Consider the following 18,828-nt stretch of genomic DNA (forward strand, 5'->3'; position numbering starts at 1 on the left):
ATTCCAGACCAGAATCACTTGTTGCGTGAAAAGGTTTTTTTCTCACATCGCATTTGATTCTTTTGCCAATCACTTTAAATCTGTGCCCTCGCGTTCTTGATCCCTTTACCAACTGGAACAGTTTCTCCCTATCTGCTCTGCCCAGCCCCCTCATAATTTTGAATACCTTTATCAAATCTCCCCTTAGCCTCTTCGCTCCAAGGAGAGCAGTCCCAACCTCTTCAATCTATCTACTCATTTTCTTTTGACCTTTTATGTTCCTTAACAGTTTTGTTTAATTTCCCTTGCATTTTTATACACTGCTTCTATTTTTCTTTTACCTCTGCCACCCTGCCGTTGTTTGTGGAGGATAAAAGTGCCAGAGCCGTCGGATACAAAACAGAACAAACAATGGACAGGTTTTCCTATCTCCAATCTTCTCTTCTTTTTATCCTCACCTTACTACGGGTGATGGTTACATCGATACCAGCAACTCTCTGGTATCTGACTTGAATTGCCATTCTTAGTAGGCAAATCTGAACAGTGAGAATAGGGATACACCTTGGTGCAAACCAATGCCACAAACTACATCAACTTAAATTGAAAACTGCTGGTGGAAAGTCCATATTTATGTAAACTGTGAAATTAATGGAACTCCTAGTTATTATCATGCTGGAGCACTGTAAAATAATTCTTTCTATGCAGAGATGTACCTGCACAGAATTACTCACTTGGAACCTGCAGTAAAAAGACAGACCATTCAGTCCAGCTGATCCATGCCAGTGTTGCTTTTCTGCATGAGCTTCCTCCCACTCTAATTATCTCTTCCCACCCAAGTTCTGTATCAATACCCCTTTACCCCGTGCATGCATCAAACCTCCTCTTCAATACTATTTGCTTCCACCATTCCATGTGGCAGCACGTTCTATTCTCTGTAAAGAAACTCCTCCTAAATTCACTATTTGGCCCTTTAGTGGCGCCTTGACTTTAAGCCTTTGTGTTCTGGACTTGCCCGCCACAAATGGGAGCAGTTTCCCCACCTCCACCATGTAAAATCCTTCATTTTAGACCAATAACAGGTTTCTTTGTCGTCCCAGCTCATTCTCAAAGAAAAGAGTCCCGCCTACCACATCTTTCCTGATCATTGCATGCTCTCAATTCTGGTAAAGTCCTGTGTTTTTTCCAAAATGTATACTTTATCCAATACTTTTGTAGTATAGAGACCAGAACGCCACAGTGTTCCATGTGTCTGCTCACACACTCTGTCACTTAGGGACAATGCCTACCGTCACTCAAATATCACCAAATGGGAAGCACAGAATCGTAAAAACCCAAACAATACCTCGAACCTTAAAATTCCTTCCACCAGATGAATTTTGAATCTTAGTTGAGCTGTCCAATGGATGAGGGACTGAGATGACTCACTTCGCTGAAGAAAATGAGGAGGGCAACCCATTCAGATCAGTGTAGGTAAAAGGCTTGCTGCTGATTAATGCCCTGCTTTCATGGTTACGTGGTAACAATGTACATTTCACGAACATGGAGAGAGGTAAGAGATGTGGAGAAGTTGCCAGGTAACAATCATTGAAAGTAACAGTTCTGATATTTATGTTACTCACAACAATGTACATGATACTTTGTTTATTTCCTAAATGTCAGTCCTAACATCCACCCAGTGATGATGGTTCTGGATGCATCCCTCCCTGCAGGAGGAGGTGAATGTGTTGCTTTGTGTCATGCTCTGTACTTCTGTTGCGTGAAAAGAGTGACAGTTCTGATCATAAATTGGTGTGCGTTTGCCACTAGTTGCTAACCTTCTGTCTGGATGTTGTGTGAGCTGTGTTGTTTGGCATTGTGCAGCCGCTGAATATATTAAAACCAAAGGCTGATGATGTAGTACTGATTAGATCTGTTTGTACGATTTTTATTGACTTTGCATGCCTGGATAACTACCTGCTGAGGCAGAGATCCTTGATAGCTGCAAACTAAAATTGACAAAGTGCATTGACGGCCTTAAATACTTCATGCAATGCTTCTACCAACTACTTGAAACTACGTGAATCATCTTCAGTTGGGATTTATGCTACCACAACAACATTTTTCCAAGCCTGCACTACCAGTAAATTTGCTTTATCGTGTTGCTCTTTTTGTAATGTTGCTGTGGTGGAATTGACACAACAAATCTACCCAAGTAACTGATATTGAAAGCTGCAATTTTGTATGGAGATCCTGATGTGGAAACAACATGCTTGTATTCCTGCATGTGACAGAGCAAGGTGCGACGAAAGAGAAGTCCCAAGAGAAAAAGAAATGGTGGAATCCCTGGGTAGACCATGCCAAAGGTATTTAATAAGTGTCCACTATTCCATGTCATTTTTGGTATAAGCTGGCTTTTTTTGTCATTTGCCTCGAATCCTCAACCGTTGTGTTTCTTTTAAGCCAGGAATATATTGTGGGCACATTTGATGAGCACATGGCGGTATAATTGCTTTAAATTTGGTAATTAGGTTTCTTGACCTTGTACAAACATTGAAAGTGTATTTTATATTCATACCCTACAAATAGTTTATGATCAATGGATTGTTCCTCTTGGGTCATTTGAAATATTTAGAAATTCTGCTATATTTGTCTAACCAAATGGCCCAATTGATTGAGAGATATTTCCTTTTCTTTCCTTTTGTTTGCTGCTTCGTATTCCTTCCTCGTTTTTCCTGATGATCACCATCTCATTATCGCCTATTCTCTTTATCTGTTTTGCGGTGATTCTCTTCTCCATTCATGTTATAGAGCTCAATGTGAACAAATGAATCTATAATCATGAACAGTGCGTGGCTGATCTGACTTCCATGAAACCACAGTATCACTGGTATCGGTCAGACAACCAGTCTAACTTTGCGACACTGAAAAAAGACCACAATAACCGTTGAATAAAACAACTGTTATTTTTTTAAAAACTGACATTAGGGGCGGGATTCTCCCCTACCCAGCGGGGCGGGGGGTCCCGGCGTGATGGAGTGGCGGGAACCACTCCGGCGTCGGGCCGCGCCGAAGGTGCGGAAGTCTCTGCACCTTTAGGGGCCAAACCCTCACCTTGAAGGGCTAGGCCCGCGCCGGAGCGGTTGCTGCTCCACCAGCTAGCGGGAAAGGCCTTTGGCGCCACGCCAGCCAGGGCCGAAAGGTCTTCACCAGCGACGCGGGTCCGCGCATGCGCGGGAGCGTCAGCAGCTGCTGACATCAACCCCGCGCATGCGCAGGGGAGGGGGTCTCTTCCGCCTCTGCCATAGTGAAGACCACGGCGAAGGTGGAAGAAAAAGAGTGCCCCCACGGCACAGGCCCGCCCACAGATCGGTGGGCCCCGATCGCGAGCCAGGCCACCGTGGGGGCACCCCCCCGGGGCCAGATCTCCTCCCCCCCCCCCCCCCCCCTCCAGGACCCCGGAGCCCGTCCGCGCCGCCTTGTCCCGCCGTTCAAAAGGTGGTTTAATCCACGCTGGCGGGACAGGCATTCCAGCAGCGGGACTTCGGCCCATCGCGGGCTGGAGAATCGGCGGGGGTGGGCCCACCGACCGGCGCGCCACGATTCCCACCCCCGCTGACCGGCGCGATTCCCTCCCCCACCAAATCTCTGGTGGCGGAGACTTCGGGACATGGCGGGGGCGGGATTCACGCCAGCCCCCGGTGATTCTCCGACCCGGCGGGGAGTCGGAGAATCCCGCCCCAGATTGTATACATCGTTGCTCGTTTTAGCCTTAGTTTAATTGCTCTTGTTCTATCACCTTTGCTCTTGAGTCGCCAGGTATCTTTCTGATACCGCCACGTGGTTCAAGTCCGAGTAATGGTCAATAATCCAACACACCGCTTAGTAAGAGTTAAATCAACGCACAATTATTATATGCAGTAATCAATACTTATACATTAATTCTACTTCTAAGCTACTTCCTACAACTAACAGGCCAATACTTAACTTTGGAAATGGCCCACCAGGTCAGGGAAACGAATGGTCTTTCGTATGGGTTCTGAGCCTGCGGGATTCAAAGCGGGTACAGGTCGATAGTCAGGAGTGCCTATCTCGTAGCGAGCGTTGGAGTAAGACTTGCAGTTCTTGCGGCTGTTGTAGAAGGTCAGCAGAAGGGTCTCGACGGGTGCGGAGAGGAGAAGAGAGCTCAATTTGACCTTGGACTCTATTCTTATAGTCCCCAGGGGCTTCCTGCCTTTCGGGGCGGACCCTGTACCTGGTTCCAAGTGATTGGACTTCGTCCCAATCACTTGGTTGGATATTCTCCAATGCTGGAGCGATTCCCTGACCGATGGGCGGTTTCGAGCTGGTCATTCACCTCTCTTTTGTGTAGGCTCCTGCTGGCGCCGAAAAGTCTGGGTTGGCTTTGTGTGTCTAATTTGTAGCATGTTGGGCGAAATTCTCCGGAAACGGCGCGATGTCCGCCGACTGGCGCCCAAAACGGCGCCAATCAGACGGTCATCGCGCCGCCCCAAAGGTGCGGAATGCTCCGCATCTTTGGGGGCCGAGCCCCAACATTGAGGGGCTAGGCCGGCGCCGGAGGGATTTCCGCCCCGCCAGCTGGCGGAAACGGCGTTTGTTGCCCCGCCAGCTGGCGCGGAAATGACATGTCGGGGCGGCGCATGCGCGGGAGCGTCAGCGGCCGCTGACAGTTTCCCGCACATGCGCAGTGGGGAGAGTCTCTTCCGCCTCCGCCATGGTGGAGACCGTGGCGGAGGCGGAAGGGAAAGAGTGCCCCCACGGCACAGGCCCGCCCGCGGATCGGTGGGCCCCGATCGCGTGCCAGGCCACCGTTGGGGCACCCCTCGGGGCCAGATCGCCCCGCGCCCCCCCCCCCCCCAGGACCCCGGAGCCCGCCCACGCCACCTTGTCCCGCCGGTAAATAGGTACTCTAATTTACGCCGGCGGGACAGGCAATTTCTCGGCGGGACTTCGGCCCATTCGGGCCGGAGACTCGAGCATGGGGGCCCGCCAACCGGCGCGGCCCGATTCCCGCCCCCCGCTGAATATCCGGTACCGGAGACTTCGGCAACCGGCGGGGGCGGGATTCACGGCGGCCAACGGCCATTCTCCGACCCGCTGGGGGGTCGGAGAATGACGCCCATTGTTCCCGGGGATTGCTACTTACTATGCAGATGGCTGGTGTGTTGTTGTGTTGATGGCTGTAGGTATCGATTCGGTCTGGCCTCCCCAGAGGCGAATACACAGTTTTGCCTGCAGCTGCCTGTTTGAGTCCTGGTGGCTGATTTTCCCATCAGCCTCTTCCGTTCGCCATTTTAAATTGGGGTTTGGCCATTCTAATCGGGAGTTAGCCATTTTAACTGGCTACAACATCAGACACGTTTTGTGAATGTAAGCCGACCCGGACTATTTAGTTTCTTTTTTAAGTGCACCATTACTCCTCTTCAATATTTAACACAGTGTTAGCACTGTTGCTTCACAGCGCCAGGGTCCCCGGTTCGATTCCCGGCTTGGGTCACTGTCTGTGCAGAGTTTGCACGTTGTCCACATGTCTGCGTGGGTTTCCTCCGGGTGCTCCGGTTTCCTCCCACAAATCCCAGAAGACGTGCTGTTAGGTGGATTGGGCATTCTGAATTCTCCCTCTGTGTACCCGTAACATGCGCCGGAATGTGGCGACTAGGGGATTTTCACAGTAACTTCATTGCAGTCTTAATGTAAGCCTACTCGTGACAATAAAGACTATTATTGTTATTATTTTCAGTATATGTGTGCGTATATATACATATATATATATTATGCATGTATATTCGAATAATATATGCGTGTGTATTTTATACATACACTATGTATATATGAATGTATATGTGCAAAGTGTGTGTGTATATGTATTATCTCTTTTTACAGAACATAACTGTCTGTTTGCAAGTTGAATTCTTCTAATTCAGAAACTACTTTCTAACATCCTTCATCAGTTACCTAGACTGTCTTAAACCCTTATTGTATGTCGAACATTTGGAACCACAATCTCACTTCTATTGGCTGATTCTGTTTCCACATATAGCAGTTCTTCAGTTTTCCACTGGATCTCAAAGCATCACTGTGCCTGTATGTAAATACATGACGTTTGACATGTGCAGTACTGATCTATTTTTCAGAGATTTTTGTACAAATTTAGTGTCATGGACATGCCCAGCCCACTGATCAGCTCAAATCTACAGGCAGAAATAGCCTGCTCCATGCCCTCAAACATGTAGTGCATCTTCAATACATGCCTCACTGTTGTAATACATCAATATAAAATACCGCAGATGCTGGAAATTTTAAAGAATTGGAAAAGATCGCAATGCTCAGCAGGAAGCCAGAAACTCTGGAAAGAGAAACTAGGGCGGGATTCTCCCCTAAGCGGCGGGGCGGGCCGTACTGGTGCCGAGGAGCGGCGTGAACCACTTTGGCGTCGGGCCGCCCGGAAGGTGCGGATCCTCTGCAACTTCAGGGGCTAGGCCGGCGCCGGCGGGTTTGGTGCCACGCCAAAGGGCCTCCGCCGGGCGGGAGTTGGTGCATGCGGGAGCACCAGCGTGTACTGGTGTCATCCCAGCGCATGCGCAGGGGGGTTCTTCTCCGCGCCGGCCATGGCGGACCATTACAGTGGCTGGCGTGGAAGGAAAGAGTGCCGCCCAGGGCCAGATCCCCCTGCGCCCCCCCCCCCCGAAGACTCCGCAGGCTGCCCGCAGAGCCAGATCCCGCCGGTACGGACCTGGTTTGATTTACGCCAGCGGGACCAGCTGAAAACGGGCGGCCACTCGGCCCATCGCAGAGCGGAGAAACACCGGGGGGCTGCTGCCAATGGCCCCCGACCGGCGCAACGCGATTCACGCCCCCGTCGAAAAACAGGGGCCGGAGATTCTCCGGCCCGGCGGGAAGTCGGAGAATCCCACCCCTAAGCTTTATTTTTTTTAAAATTACCTTTATTGTCACAAGTAGGCTTACATTGATGCTGTAATGGAGTTACTGTGAAAAGCCTCTAGTCGCCACAGTCCTGCGCTTGTTCGGGTACACAGAGGGAGAATCCTCAGCTGATACGGGAATTGAACCTGCGCTGCTGGCCTTGTTCTGCATCACAAACCAGCTGTCTACCCCACTGAGCTAAACCAGCCCTAATGAGCTGAATGTATCCTCCAAGGTCCCAATTCCAAAGCCGGGCTGAAATCCAGGTGAGGAACCCGGAACTGCCGGTGGTGGGACTTGGAAGAGATTTTCATGATGTTGGTCAATTAAGAGGCTGCCTCTGGGATCTCCATCCGATCAAGGGCAGTGATCTGGTGGGCTCCTGAGGCTAAGAAGGCCAATAGGATGCCCTCCAGCACCGACAGATCAGCAGTCTCATTGTCACCGGTGGGCACTGCTGAAGCAGATAGGAGCATCTCCATTCCTAGTTGTCAGCAACAGAGGAGGAAAATAAGGATCAAAGTGGGTTAGGATCTTCGGTCAGGATGGAGAAAGTCCATGCAATAACTGGCACTGCAGCCGATGTCTTACCCATTGAATAAGACTCTCCAATGACAATGTGGCCTGCCACTGGGAGGCCACCCCTGTTTCATATGAGGCCTCCTGATGATATGAGTATTCCTTATACTGGCTAGAAAATCCAGTGCCCTTACTTCAATACTGAAGGAGCTGAATAGGCCGCCCACTGCAGCCAGTTGGGTAACCAGTCCCACTGTTACTCCTGCAGAATTAGATGCAGGTAAGAATGTGTCATGAGCTAATCCAATGAGGTTTCCCAAACATTTTCTGCTCAACAGCCCCCCAACCTAAGTGCTGCCTCCACAGGCTCTTGAAAATCTAGCCCCACCTTTCAGGACCACGGCCTTTCATCAAAACAATCAGAACAAAGACACCTATTATCTTACATTACCTGTGTGTAATTTACTCTTCACAGGTACAAAATGCCTGTCCAAATTAGCCGGTTAATAACTAATTTATTGATCACTGAGATATATAGAGTTTTATACATGTAATGGTGTGGTTTATACATGGATGTCAATTTGTAATGGTGTGGTTTATACATGGATGTCAATTTGTAATGGTGTGGTTTATACATGGATGTCAATTTGTAATGGTGTGGTTTATACGTGTATGTCGATTTTTAATGGTACGGTTCATCCATGGATGTCAATTTGTAATGGTGTGGTTTATACATGGATGTCGATTTTTAATGGTGTGGTTTATACATGGATGTCGATTTGTAATGGTATGTGCCCCAATGTTTAAAAGGAACAAGAAGATATTCTATAATTGATATATCAATGTTAAAGCAGTCTCATAGGCATAAATGGCCTACTCCTGCTCCTAAGTCCTCTGTTTTTATATTGAGCCCCATGTTTTAATGATTGTTACTTTATGAGATAACTAATTTATTGTCATTGTCATTTTAAATTCTGGTTTCTTCAATAACTTAATTCAGAATTCTGTATTTGCTGCATTTTTTAAACACTTGAGTTATGACTTTGAAGCTAAATATGTGACTTTCTCTCAAATGTATCTGTGCAGTGCTTCAGTCAGGCGATTATTACTTGTTTGAGTCGGACAGTGAAGAAGATGAAGAAAGTGTGCAGGAGGAAGAGCGACCACCTAAACCAAGTGCATTCCAGGTACTGGTAAAACAATAGAGAACATGAATTCATCCTAAAAGACTATTGCACAGGGTTTTGGTGTGCTAATACATTGTATTGTTGAATGGTAGGACTCAGGGTAACTCCCACAATGGCAATTTTTGATCATTTATTGTTTGGCTTGAGGAGATGCTAAATTTATAGCAAGCTGCTGCTTCACAGAGAGAAGGGAAACATTGGATGGTCAACGTGAGTCACTTTTCACATCCCATCATAGTCTGATTCCAAAACATTGGTGATCACCTGTGAACAACAACATTGCCAACTTGAGGGATATTTTAAAAATTCTTTATATCTGAACCCAGAATTGGGTCATGGCAAGCAGAGTGGGGCAGTGAGTTTATCAGTGATAATGCATCAGTGAATAAGCAAATACAACCTGGGAGAGTGTGTGCACAAACATGTGAAGATGGCAGACACGTTGAGAAGGCTGTTTTTACCTTTTAAAAGCCACTTAAATCAGCCACCTGGCTTCACACCCACCATATTCCATGAACTTGGACCTAATCAAAACTCTGTTTTCCGGTCCTGCCATGGCGGGATCTGCCACAAGGTATGCGCCAGGCCAAGGCAAACATCCATTGATATTTTGAGGGGCCTGGAAGATGCCGGTGGCAGGTAGGGCTGGAAAACCCCAGCCCTTGATTCTGTTTTGCACTAACCTCAGTTACTGTCACCACTCTCTTCATAAATGTACTCTATAGCTCCAAATACTAAATTTAAAATCTTCATTCTCGCCTTCAAATGCTTCATGGCCTCAACCATCCTACGACTACAATCCCCTCTACTGTTACATTATCTTCAGTGTTTCCGGACTCTAATCTTCTGTGGTTCTCCCTTCTCTTTGTCTCACTATTGAGCCAGAGCCATGATCTATCTTGACTGTATTCTTGATAACTCCCCCTGAGATTCTCCACTTCTTCCCTATTAAAATCCTTTGCAAAAACTCTTCATTTTATTCGTGATTTTGGTCTCCTCGGAAGTCTCCCTCCTCAGCTTGATTATCCCCTTAGTTTTTTTGGAAGGTCTAATGCAGGTAGGGAATATGCAGTGAATGGTAGAACCCTCAAGAGTATTGAAAGTCAGAGAGATCTAGGTGTAGAGATTCACAGGTCACTGAAAGGAGCAACACAGGTGGAGAAGGTAGTCAAGAAGCCATACGGAATGCTTGCCTTCATTGGCCGGGGCATTGAGTATAAGAATTGGCAAGTCATGTTGCAGCTGTATAGAACCTTAGTTAGGCCACACTTGGAGTATAGTGTTCAATTCTGGTCGCCACACTACCAGAAGGATGTGGAGGCTTTCGAGAGGGTGCAGAAGAAATTTACCAGAATGTTGCCTGGTATTGAGGGCATTAGCAATGAGGAGCGGTTGAATAAACTCGGTTTGTTCTCACTGGAACGACGGAGGTTGAGGGGCAACCTGATAGAGGTCTACAAAATTATGAGGGGCATAGACAGAGTGGATAGTCAGAGGCTTTTCCCCAGGGTAGAGGGGTCAATTACTAGGGGGCATAGCTTTAAGGTGCGAGGGGCAAGGTTTAGAGGAGATGTACGAGGCAAGTTTTTTTTACACAGAGGGTAGTGGGTGCCTGGAACTCGCTGCCGGAGGAGGTGGTGGAAGCAGGGACGATAGTGACGTTTAAGGGGCATCTTGACAAATACATGAATAGGATGGGAATAGAGGGATATGGACCCAGGAAGTGTAGAAGATTTTAGTTTAGACGGGCAGCATGGTCGGCACGAGCTTGGAGGGCCGTAGGGCCTGTTCCTGTGCTGTACATTTCTTTGTTCTTGTTTGTTCTTTTTTCCCTTTCTCCCTCCTGCTCTGTGAACCATTGTGGGGGACTTTCTACGGAAAGGTGCTATATAAATGCAGGCTTTTAGTATACGATCTGCAATATAGAGTGAGCAGTAACTAGTTAATAATGAGTGTTCTTATGTCTTTGTGATTTGTTTAGTTCGCGTACCAAGCCTGGGTAACAAATGCAAAATTGGCAGTAAAGAAAAGAAATGAAGATAAAAGGCAACTTGAGAAGTTTCAGCAAGGTCAAACGAAGTGTAAGGGACTGCAGAAAGCAGGTAATGCTGTAATCTGAGTGTTCAGGGTCCTGTTTGTTCCCGCAGTAACATTAAACAATGTCACTTCCTATATACACATATTTTTTTCATAACTACTCTTGCTGTAGCAGATCATGGCCCAGAAATTCAGACATGCTCACCTTTTGCTTGGTGGGGAGAGAGGGGGCGTTTCCAGCGATCCACCTGTGTATCAGAAAGGTGAGATTGGAGGTGCCCAGAAATTGATCCTGGGTCTGAATGTAATGAAAAATCAGGCCACAGCAAGCACGACCGTAAGTAAGGGTTTGTGGGATCAAATGGGAAAGAGGGATATTGGAATTTGTAATTGGAGGCCAGGAGATTGGGGATCATGTCTGGGAGTGAGGAAGACTGTGATTGGAAACCATGGGGCTGGTGAGCAGACACAATGCTCCCCTTTTAATGTTTGGCCAGGAGGAGCACATGTACTCCTTCCAGCTTCATATTCAATTACGTCATCTGTCTTCCTAATTGGGCCCGTCAGGCAACCTCTTGCTTTGGTTTTCTCGGGAGATGCTGGCACTGCCTCAGAGCAGATGCATTTTGAATAGAAGACCTCAAATAGGGTTTCGGACCCATTATTAACACATACAAAGGGCATAATACCTGCTACAGGCATGATTAAGGACACAGTTTTTGCCTTTATCCAATATGGAAAGTGGCACACTTTCATTGTGTGCTTCTTGCTCACTGCATTGGGATCTTAGTTACCCAAGTAGATCCCAAAAAGGAGGCTATGTACAGACCAATCTCTGAGCTCAGGTACAATATCAGACCAAAAGTAGATATATATTTGTAAAATATGTACATTGATATGAACGATCAGTAGTAGAATAATAACACAAGAACAAAAACTTGCTGTCTAAAAATTTGTTTGTGGCATTTTTCCTCTTGCTATCTAGATTGAAGAGCATAATTTAAATTTAAATGTGTGAACATTATAATGTTCGTTGTCTAACATTAAATATGTGGGGCTCAAGTTTCCACACATTTTCCCACATCTTCCCATCATTTGGCAAATAGGGTATGGAACAAGGTCCTGGAAATAAACTAAGACCTGAATGTACTGGCTCCTGAATATGAAGGATCCTTGCCCTCATTGCCAGTTTCCTCAGGACCATGTTTTGGACAAAACTGTATTATACTCAAAAAAGCCTATACAGTCCTCGTGCGGCATAGTCAAGGCAGATGTCTCATAGGCTTGGGTTGTCTTGGTCCCTCGCAAGGATCCACTGGATGACTGATCCAGTGAGAAAATAAAAATGTACCTTCCTCCCAACTGATGCCTTTTCCCAGATTATTAAAAATCGCATCAAATCTTGTGTTCTGATGAATGGGGGAGACGAGCTTCTTGAAAATGTAATTTGAAGGTGGGTGACCCTGGAATGGCGATGGGTAGCTGGTTGGTGCCACTTCACCAGCCTCCCTTGATGTAGGAGGCACATGAGAATCACACAAGGGAGCATGGGTGCCAGCCAACGTCATTCAAATGAAGGAACCAGCCATGACCGGCACGCTCTGATGCTGTTGCCTCGGCTCCAGGTTGGCAGATCACCAAAGCCAATGCTCTGGTCGATGGTCAGGCCTGTACTTAGTTATCCGAGAATTCTTTGCCACCTTTGTGTATTAATACATTCATTAAAACTGCCACAATATCTGATTAATGATGAATTATGGCCATCATGTTTTTACATTTATTGAGGAGATCTGTTTACTCAGTCGGTAGTTATGTATAAAACGTTTAAAAAGCTGTCTCAATTAAGCTGTGGACATTAGACTGTTTGTGTACCTATACTTATTTCTAAATGGATGGACCTTTTTCTATTTTATTGGTTTATATAAACATTGTTATATTTGTGTAAGTGTTCAGAATACAACTCTCGATAATCAGTGGACAAACATTTCAATTCAAATTGGGCTGTGTATTCTCTAATGATAAACGTTTCCCTTGCTGTTCTCCGATATTTCTCCCTTTGCTTTTGGTTAGAGGCAGGAGGAATATTTAGAAATAAGCATGAAATACACAGCAGGTCTGTGAACCCATGGAAACACTGTGCTTCAGAATTGTGCTATTCCAGGATTTTCCTATTTTTTCATAGGAAGTACGTTCAGCTCAATACCCTGCCTGTTCCCAATGGGCTTGGTTACCCCATTCAATATATAAAATCATCACCAGATGTAAAGAGAAGTGTGATTGTAAGTCGGTGTTAGCGAGGTGAGGGTAGAGGAACCATTGTAGTGAGAGTTTTGCAAAATACAAACCAGAAATTATAACGTGAACACGTATGTTTTATCACTTTTGATGCTAGGGCACAACTCTTGACAAAATGTCCCTAAGTTGAGGTAAGAAGATCAGTAGTTTCTGTTATTGACATTGCATAACCTTTTGTAGCTGTTATTAACAGTAACTCGTTAATGTTGTACGTGTTTCAGTAGGAAAAGTCCCAATTATGTGTAAATGTTCACTTGCACCTTCCAGGAGAAACAGAAGGACCAGAAGTGTCACTACAGGAAACGTCTTTTCCAGATGATGCGAAGGAGGAAGAAGAAAAAACACACAGTAAGCAGAAATTTCACAAGGGTTCCTGGTTTTAGCAGTTTAGACAGTATCCAAGAAATTGGATAAGAATTCAGTACCCAGTAAAATGTGTCCAGAGGCTCCATGTGGCATAATTCTCTATATTGCCAAATAGGTAGGCTGTTAAAATAAAGCATATGGGATCCTTGGCATTATTAATGGAGAAATGAAGTCACGAAGCAAGGAAGTTATGCTAAACCCCTATAAACCTCTAATTAAACCTCAGCTAGGGTTTTGTGTTCAGTTCTCGGCACTACCTTTTCAGAATGATGTCAAAGTCGTGGTGGGCACAGAAGAGATGAATTAGAATGGTGCCAGGGTTGAGGGATTGCAGTTATGTGGAGAGATTGGAGAAGCTCGGGTGGTTATGTTTGGAGGTGAGAAGATTAAGAGGAAATTTGATGGAGGGGTTTAAAATCGTGAACAGTTTTGATTGAGTAAATAAGGAGAAACTGTTTCCAGTTGCAGAAAGATCGGTACCCAGAGGGCACAGATTTAAGCTAATTGGTAAATGAACCAAAGGCGATATGGGAAGCAACTTTAATATGCAGCATGTTGTTGTGACCTGAAATGCACTGCCTGGTAGGATGGTGTGAGAAGATTCAGAGATAACTTTCAATGGGAGTGAGATAAGCACTTGAAAAGGAAAAAAAAAGTGCAGGTCTCTGGGGAAGGAACAGTGTAGTGGGACCAATTGGATAGGTCAACCGAATGGGGCAAATGCTGTATCATCCCATGATTGACTCTATAAGGTACGCTGGAGTGGCTCACTGACTAATGACAGTCTGCATCCTTGTCTTTCAGCTAAGAGCAATGTTGTCCAGCGTATAATGGATATCCTAAGATTTCTCTGGGTCCTATTCTTAGCCATGATGGATGGACTGACACAGTGGCTGAACACCCTTGCTCGGCAATACCTTGATACATCTACTGTTCTATGGGTAGAACGCTACCTGTTGACTCAGAAGCTTTCACGTGTAAGTGTGGTGTCTGGAGCCTTTAAGAGCCAATCGGCCAATAGGGTCACATGTCCTGGGAAAACCAACCGGTAGAGGAGGGGGATTGATTCCAGATGCTAAACCTCGGATTGATTCCAGATGTTATACCTCGGATTGATTCCAGATGCTAAACGGCAGTCACAAAGCTGCAAGACTGAGTATGTTGTAAATAAACGTTAGTTGTTTCATACCTAGCTGGTAAGCCAAGGTTATTACAGTAAGTAACTGAATTGGCTTGTAAATGAATTAATTGCTATTCTTCACCGGAGAAGTATTCATATACTGTTATCTTAAAATCAAGCAATTGCGAATAAATCTGTTCACGGTTTATCTCCTGAACATTGTAATGCGACCATATAATCATCTTCAAATACTCTTCCTCTTCCTTAATCTGTGCCATTTTTAAAATGATAACTATTTAATAGCTTGGTAAATGTTGGATTCTTTTTGCACTTGTCCAAGACTTTTCTCCTTACTATACATAAATTATATACATTTGATATTGGTGAGAATTCTCTGGTCATTACGAATCACTTTTCCCGCTGGCTGCGGACCGCCACCAGCGGGTTTTGCAGCGGCGTCGATGGTTACAACGGGAAATCCCATTGACAATCGACGGAAAATTAGAATCCCACCGCCAGCGAATGGCGCGCGGCCAAGAAACACGCGGCTAGCGAAACGGAGAATCTAGCCCATTATTTGCAAAGTTTCTAATTTTATTAATACACAATGCTTCTTACTTTTACCATCAATTTCTATCATCATTCCAGGGTGAGGAAATACAAGGGCCTCTGGATAGTCTTTACGAGACCCCGGAGAACGGTAATCAATCACTGTTGCAGAACAGTGAGCCTGAAGAATTAGCAGATGGGGACGGTTCACTGCTCATCAACACATCAAGGCAGGTGCATAAATACATGTTCATTGGCATGTAATTTGGCTTCTTCTGACATACATTTCAACTAAGGTGGTGGATGGGACAATTTTAACAACTTGTAGTGGTATTGGTCTGGTCAGGGGTTCAGGCAGACAGAAAGCCCACCAGCCCCCGGAGCGTGTAGCCTATTAGATTTTAATTCCCTGACTCCAAATACTTAATTGGAGCAAATCTCCTGTCCAAATCCCAGTGGAAAGAGCTATGTGTCCTGTGAATAGGAGTGGGATGTTGGACAGCAGTAGGTCACCACTGAGGGCCCGATTGGCTTGCTAAGGTAAGTATTTGAGTATTTCCTGCTTCTCCTGATTCGCAAGGAGCAGAACAAAATGCCCATTTTGGACCTCTTCAGGCCCATGCTCCTCTTCCAAACATTTGTGTTTTATAGATAAGGTATGAGTGATCCCTCACACAGGATTACAGATGGTCCCGATGATGTCATTGGAACCTGTTCTGCATATTTAACATGCAGCAGTTCAGAACTTACTGCTCAAGAACCAAACAGGCCATGCACAGGAAGCGATCCCTTTAAGATATGCAGAGGTGTGGCTACGCGGTGGGATGGCTACGCGGCGGGGTGGCTACGCAGAAATGTTAAAGGGGCTGCACCGTGTAACGACTTGGTCACACACAACATAGGGAAATCAGAGGGAATGTTTCCCCACTGTTTTCCAAAAGAGACCCACCGAAAAGTAACAGCATCTAAGGGGGTAATTTGCATGGTGCATTTTAACTATCACTGGTTCGAGACTTCCGGGTGCGGCGATGACCAGCTAGATCGCACGTTTCGGCACCTCCCGTTCGAACGGACTTTTGGGCTCTTATTGGGAGCCCCAACGGCAATTTTTGACGGCTAAACCCATTGTGCGGTGAAACAGAAGGGAATCCCCCCGGATGTACATGGAGAAAGGAGATAATAGTGGCCGGATTGCAGAGGATCTTCTGGAGCAGTGGCAAGGAAGGGAAGCACGAAGCAAGATGGCGGCGGAGGGAGGCCGTTTGGTATGGGGCCCGGAACAGCAAGAGTTCCTTCGGAGATGTGTTGAGGAGGTAAAGAAGGAGGTGCTGGCCCCGATGCTGCAGGCGATTGAGGGGCTAAAGGAGGCGCAGCAGACCCAAGAATTGGAGCTTCGTGGCGTGAAGGCAAAGGCTGCCGAAAATGAGGATGAAATACAGGGCCTGGTGGTGAAGACAGAGACACACGAGGCACTGCATAAGAGATGTATGGAGAGGCCGGAAGCCCTGGAAAATAGCTCGAGGAGGAAGAACCTAAGAGTTTTGGGTCTTCCCGAAGGTGCAGAGGGAGCGGACGTCGGGGCATATGTGAGCACGTTGCTTCATTCCTTAATGGGACCGGAGGCCCCGACGGGCCCCTTGGAAGTGGAGGGAGCATATCGAGTCCTTGCGAGAAGACCGAAGGCGGGAGAAATACCTCAAGCTATAGTGGTGAGGTTTCACCACTATAAAGACAGGGAGATGGTCCTGAGATGGGCGAAAAAGACAAGGAGCTGCAGGTGGGAGAACGCGGTGATCCGCGTGTACCAGGATTGGAGTGCGGAGGTGGCGAGAAGGAGGGCGAGTTTCAGTCGGGCCAAGGCGGTGCTCCATAGAAAGAAAGTTAAATTTGGTATGCTGCAGCCGGCGAGACTGTGGGTTACACATCAAGGGAAACACCACTACTTCGAGACGGCAGAAGAGGCGTGGACATTCATCGAAGAGGAGAAGCTGGACTAGACTGGAGAGAGAAAGAACTTTTGTAATAAAGCAGTGGTGTGATTGCATGAGACTGGGAATCGGAAAGGGTGGGAAAAATTTTCTCTTTCCCCTCGATGGGGGGGTGGGGGGTATGGGGAACTGTGGGCGCCGGTGGGGAAGGAGAGGGGGAAGGAGAGAGGGAGCTGCGCCATTAGGGGCAGGGCCGATTGGGAAGCGCGGGCTTTGCTCCCGCGCTATGGTAATTGTGGCGGGAAAAGGGGGCGCAGGAAGGAGGTGGCCTTACACAATGGGAGGCTGAGGATAAACGGGTGAAGCCGAGGTCAGCCAGATTTTGCTGACTTCTGGAAGCAACATGGGGGGAGCAATCACGCTAGAGGGGGATCTAGTGGGGGGGGGGGGTAAAGGGTTGCTGCTGTTAAGGGGAAGGGGGAGCTGCTACGGGATGGGATGGTCGGGACGGGAGGACACCGTTGGGGGGACAAGTGGGTGCGTGGGAACCGGGTGAGGAGCTGGTCTAAAAAAGGGGATGGCTAGTCGACGAGGGGGGCGGGGTAAGGAGCCCCCAACCCGGTTGATCACGTGGAATGTGAGAGGGTTGAATGGGCCGATTAAGAGGGCAAGGGTACTTGCGCACCTAAAGAAATTAAAGGCAGATGTGGTCATGCTGCAGGAGACGCATCTGAAACTGGCGGATCAGGTCAGATTCCGAAAAGGATGGGTGGGATAGATATTTCACTCGGGCTTGGATGCGAAAAATAGAGGGGTGGCAATATTAGTGGGGAAACGGGTCTTGTTTGAGGCGAGGACCACAGTGGCGGACAGTGGGGGTAGATATGTGATGGTGAGTGGCAGATTGCAAGGTGAGGCGGTGGTTCTGGTGAACGTATATGCCCCGAACTGGGATGATGCCAACTTCATGAAGCGTATGCTGGGGCGTATCCCGGACCTGGAGGCGGGAAAGTTGGTAATGGGGGGAGACTTCAACACGGTGCTGGATCCAGGGCTGGACTGGTCCAGGTCTAGGACCGGGAGGAGGCCGGCAGCGGTCAAGGTGCTTAAGGACTTCATGGAGCAGATGGGAGGAGTGGATCCCTGGAGATTTACTAGGCCTAGGAGTAAAGAGTTCTCCTTCTTCTCCCATGTCCACAAGGTGTATTCTCGGATAGACTTCTTTGTCCTGGGAAGGGCGCTGATCCCGAAGGTGGCCGGGACGGAGTACTCGGCTATAGCCATTTCGGACCATGCCCCACATTGGGTAGATCTGGAAGTAGGAGAGGAAAAGGAACAGCACCCACTGTGGAGATTAGATATGGGATTGTTGGCGGACGAGGGGGTGTGTGTAAGGGTAAGGAGATGTATCGAAAGGTATCTGGAGATTAATGACGACGGAGAGGTTCAGGTGGGAGTGGTCTGGGAAGCACTGAAGGCGGTGGTCAGAGGGGAACTGATTTCCATAAGGGCCCATAAGGGGAAACAAGAGAGCAAAGCGAGGGAGAGATTGTTGAGGGAGATTTTGAGGGTGGATAGGCAGTATGCGGTGGCTCCGGATGAAGGACTATACAGGGAAAGACGAAGGTTGCACACGGAATTTGATTTGTTGACCACGGGCAAGGCGGAGGCACAATGGAGGAAGGCACAGGGAGTGCAGTATGAGTACGGAGAGAAGGCGAGCCAGTTACTGGCCCAACAACTGAAGAAGAGGGGTGCGGCGAGGGAGATTGGAGGGGTTAGGGACGAGGAGGGCGAGATGGAACGGGGAGCAGAGAGGGTGAACAGGGTGTTTAAGGCATTTTACGAGAGGCTGTATAAGGCTCAGCCCCCGGAAGGGAAGGAGGGAATGATGCACTTCCTAGACCAGTTGGAATTTCCGAAGGTC

The 18,828-nt window shown here is 47.4% G+C and overlaps 1 protein-coding gene across 4 annotated transcripts in view; it reads left to right on the forward strand.

The window, feature by feature from the left end:
* The window catches only part of piezo1 (piezo type mechanosensitive ion channel component 1 (Er blood group)), a 423,492-nt gene that overhangs the window by 334,447 nt on the left and 70,217 nt on the right, over positions 1 to 18,828 (forward strand). For 3 of the 4 annotated variants that reach the window (XM_072518003.1, XM_072518005.1, XM_072518004.1), the window contains exons 31-36: positions 2,250 to 2,321; positions 8,506 to 8,606; positions 10,588 to 10,708; positions 13,206 to 13,286; positions 14,109 to 14,281; positions 15,073 to 15,203. In XM_072518003.1, coding sequence (XP_072374104.1) covers positions 2,250 to 2,321; positions 8,506 to 8,606; positions 10,588 to 10,708; positions 13,206 to 13,286; positions 14,109 to 14,281; positions 15,073 to 15,203 — 679 coding nt within the window. The remainder of the gene's footprint in view (positions 1 to 2,249; positions 2,322 to 8,505; positions 8,607 to 10,587; positions 10,709 to 13,205; positions 13,287 to 14,108; positions 14,282 to 15,072; positions 15,204 to 18,828) is intronic. The other variant, XM_072518006.1, reaches the window with a different exon arrangement.

This window comes from Scyliorhinus torazame, chromosome 10 (genome assembly GCF_047496885.1).
Source record: "Scyliorhinus torazame isolate Kashiwa2021f chromosome 10, sScyTor2.1, whole genome shotgun sequence".
Classification (NCBI taxonomy): Eukaryota; Metazoa; Chordata; class Chondrichthyes; order Carcharhiniformes; family Scyliorhinidae; genus Scyliorhinus; species Scyliorhinus torazame.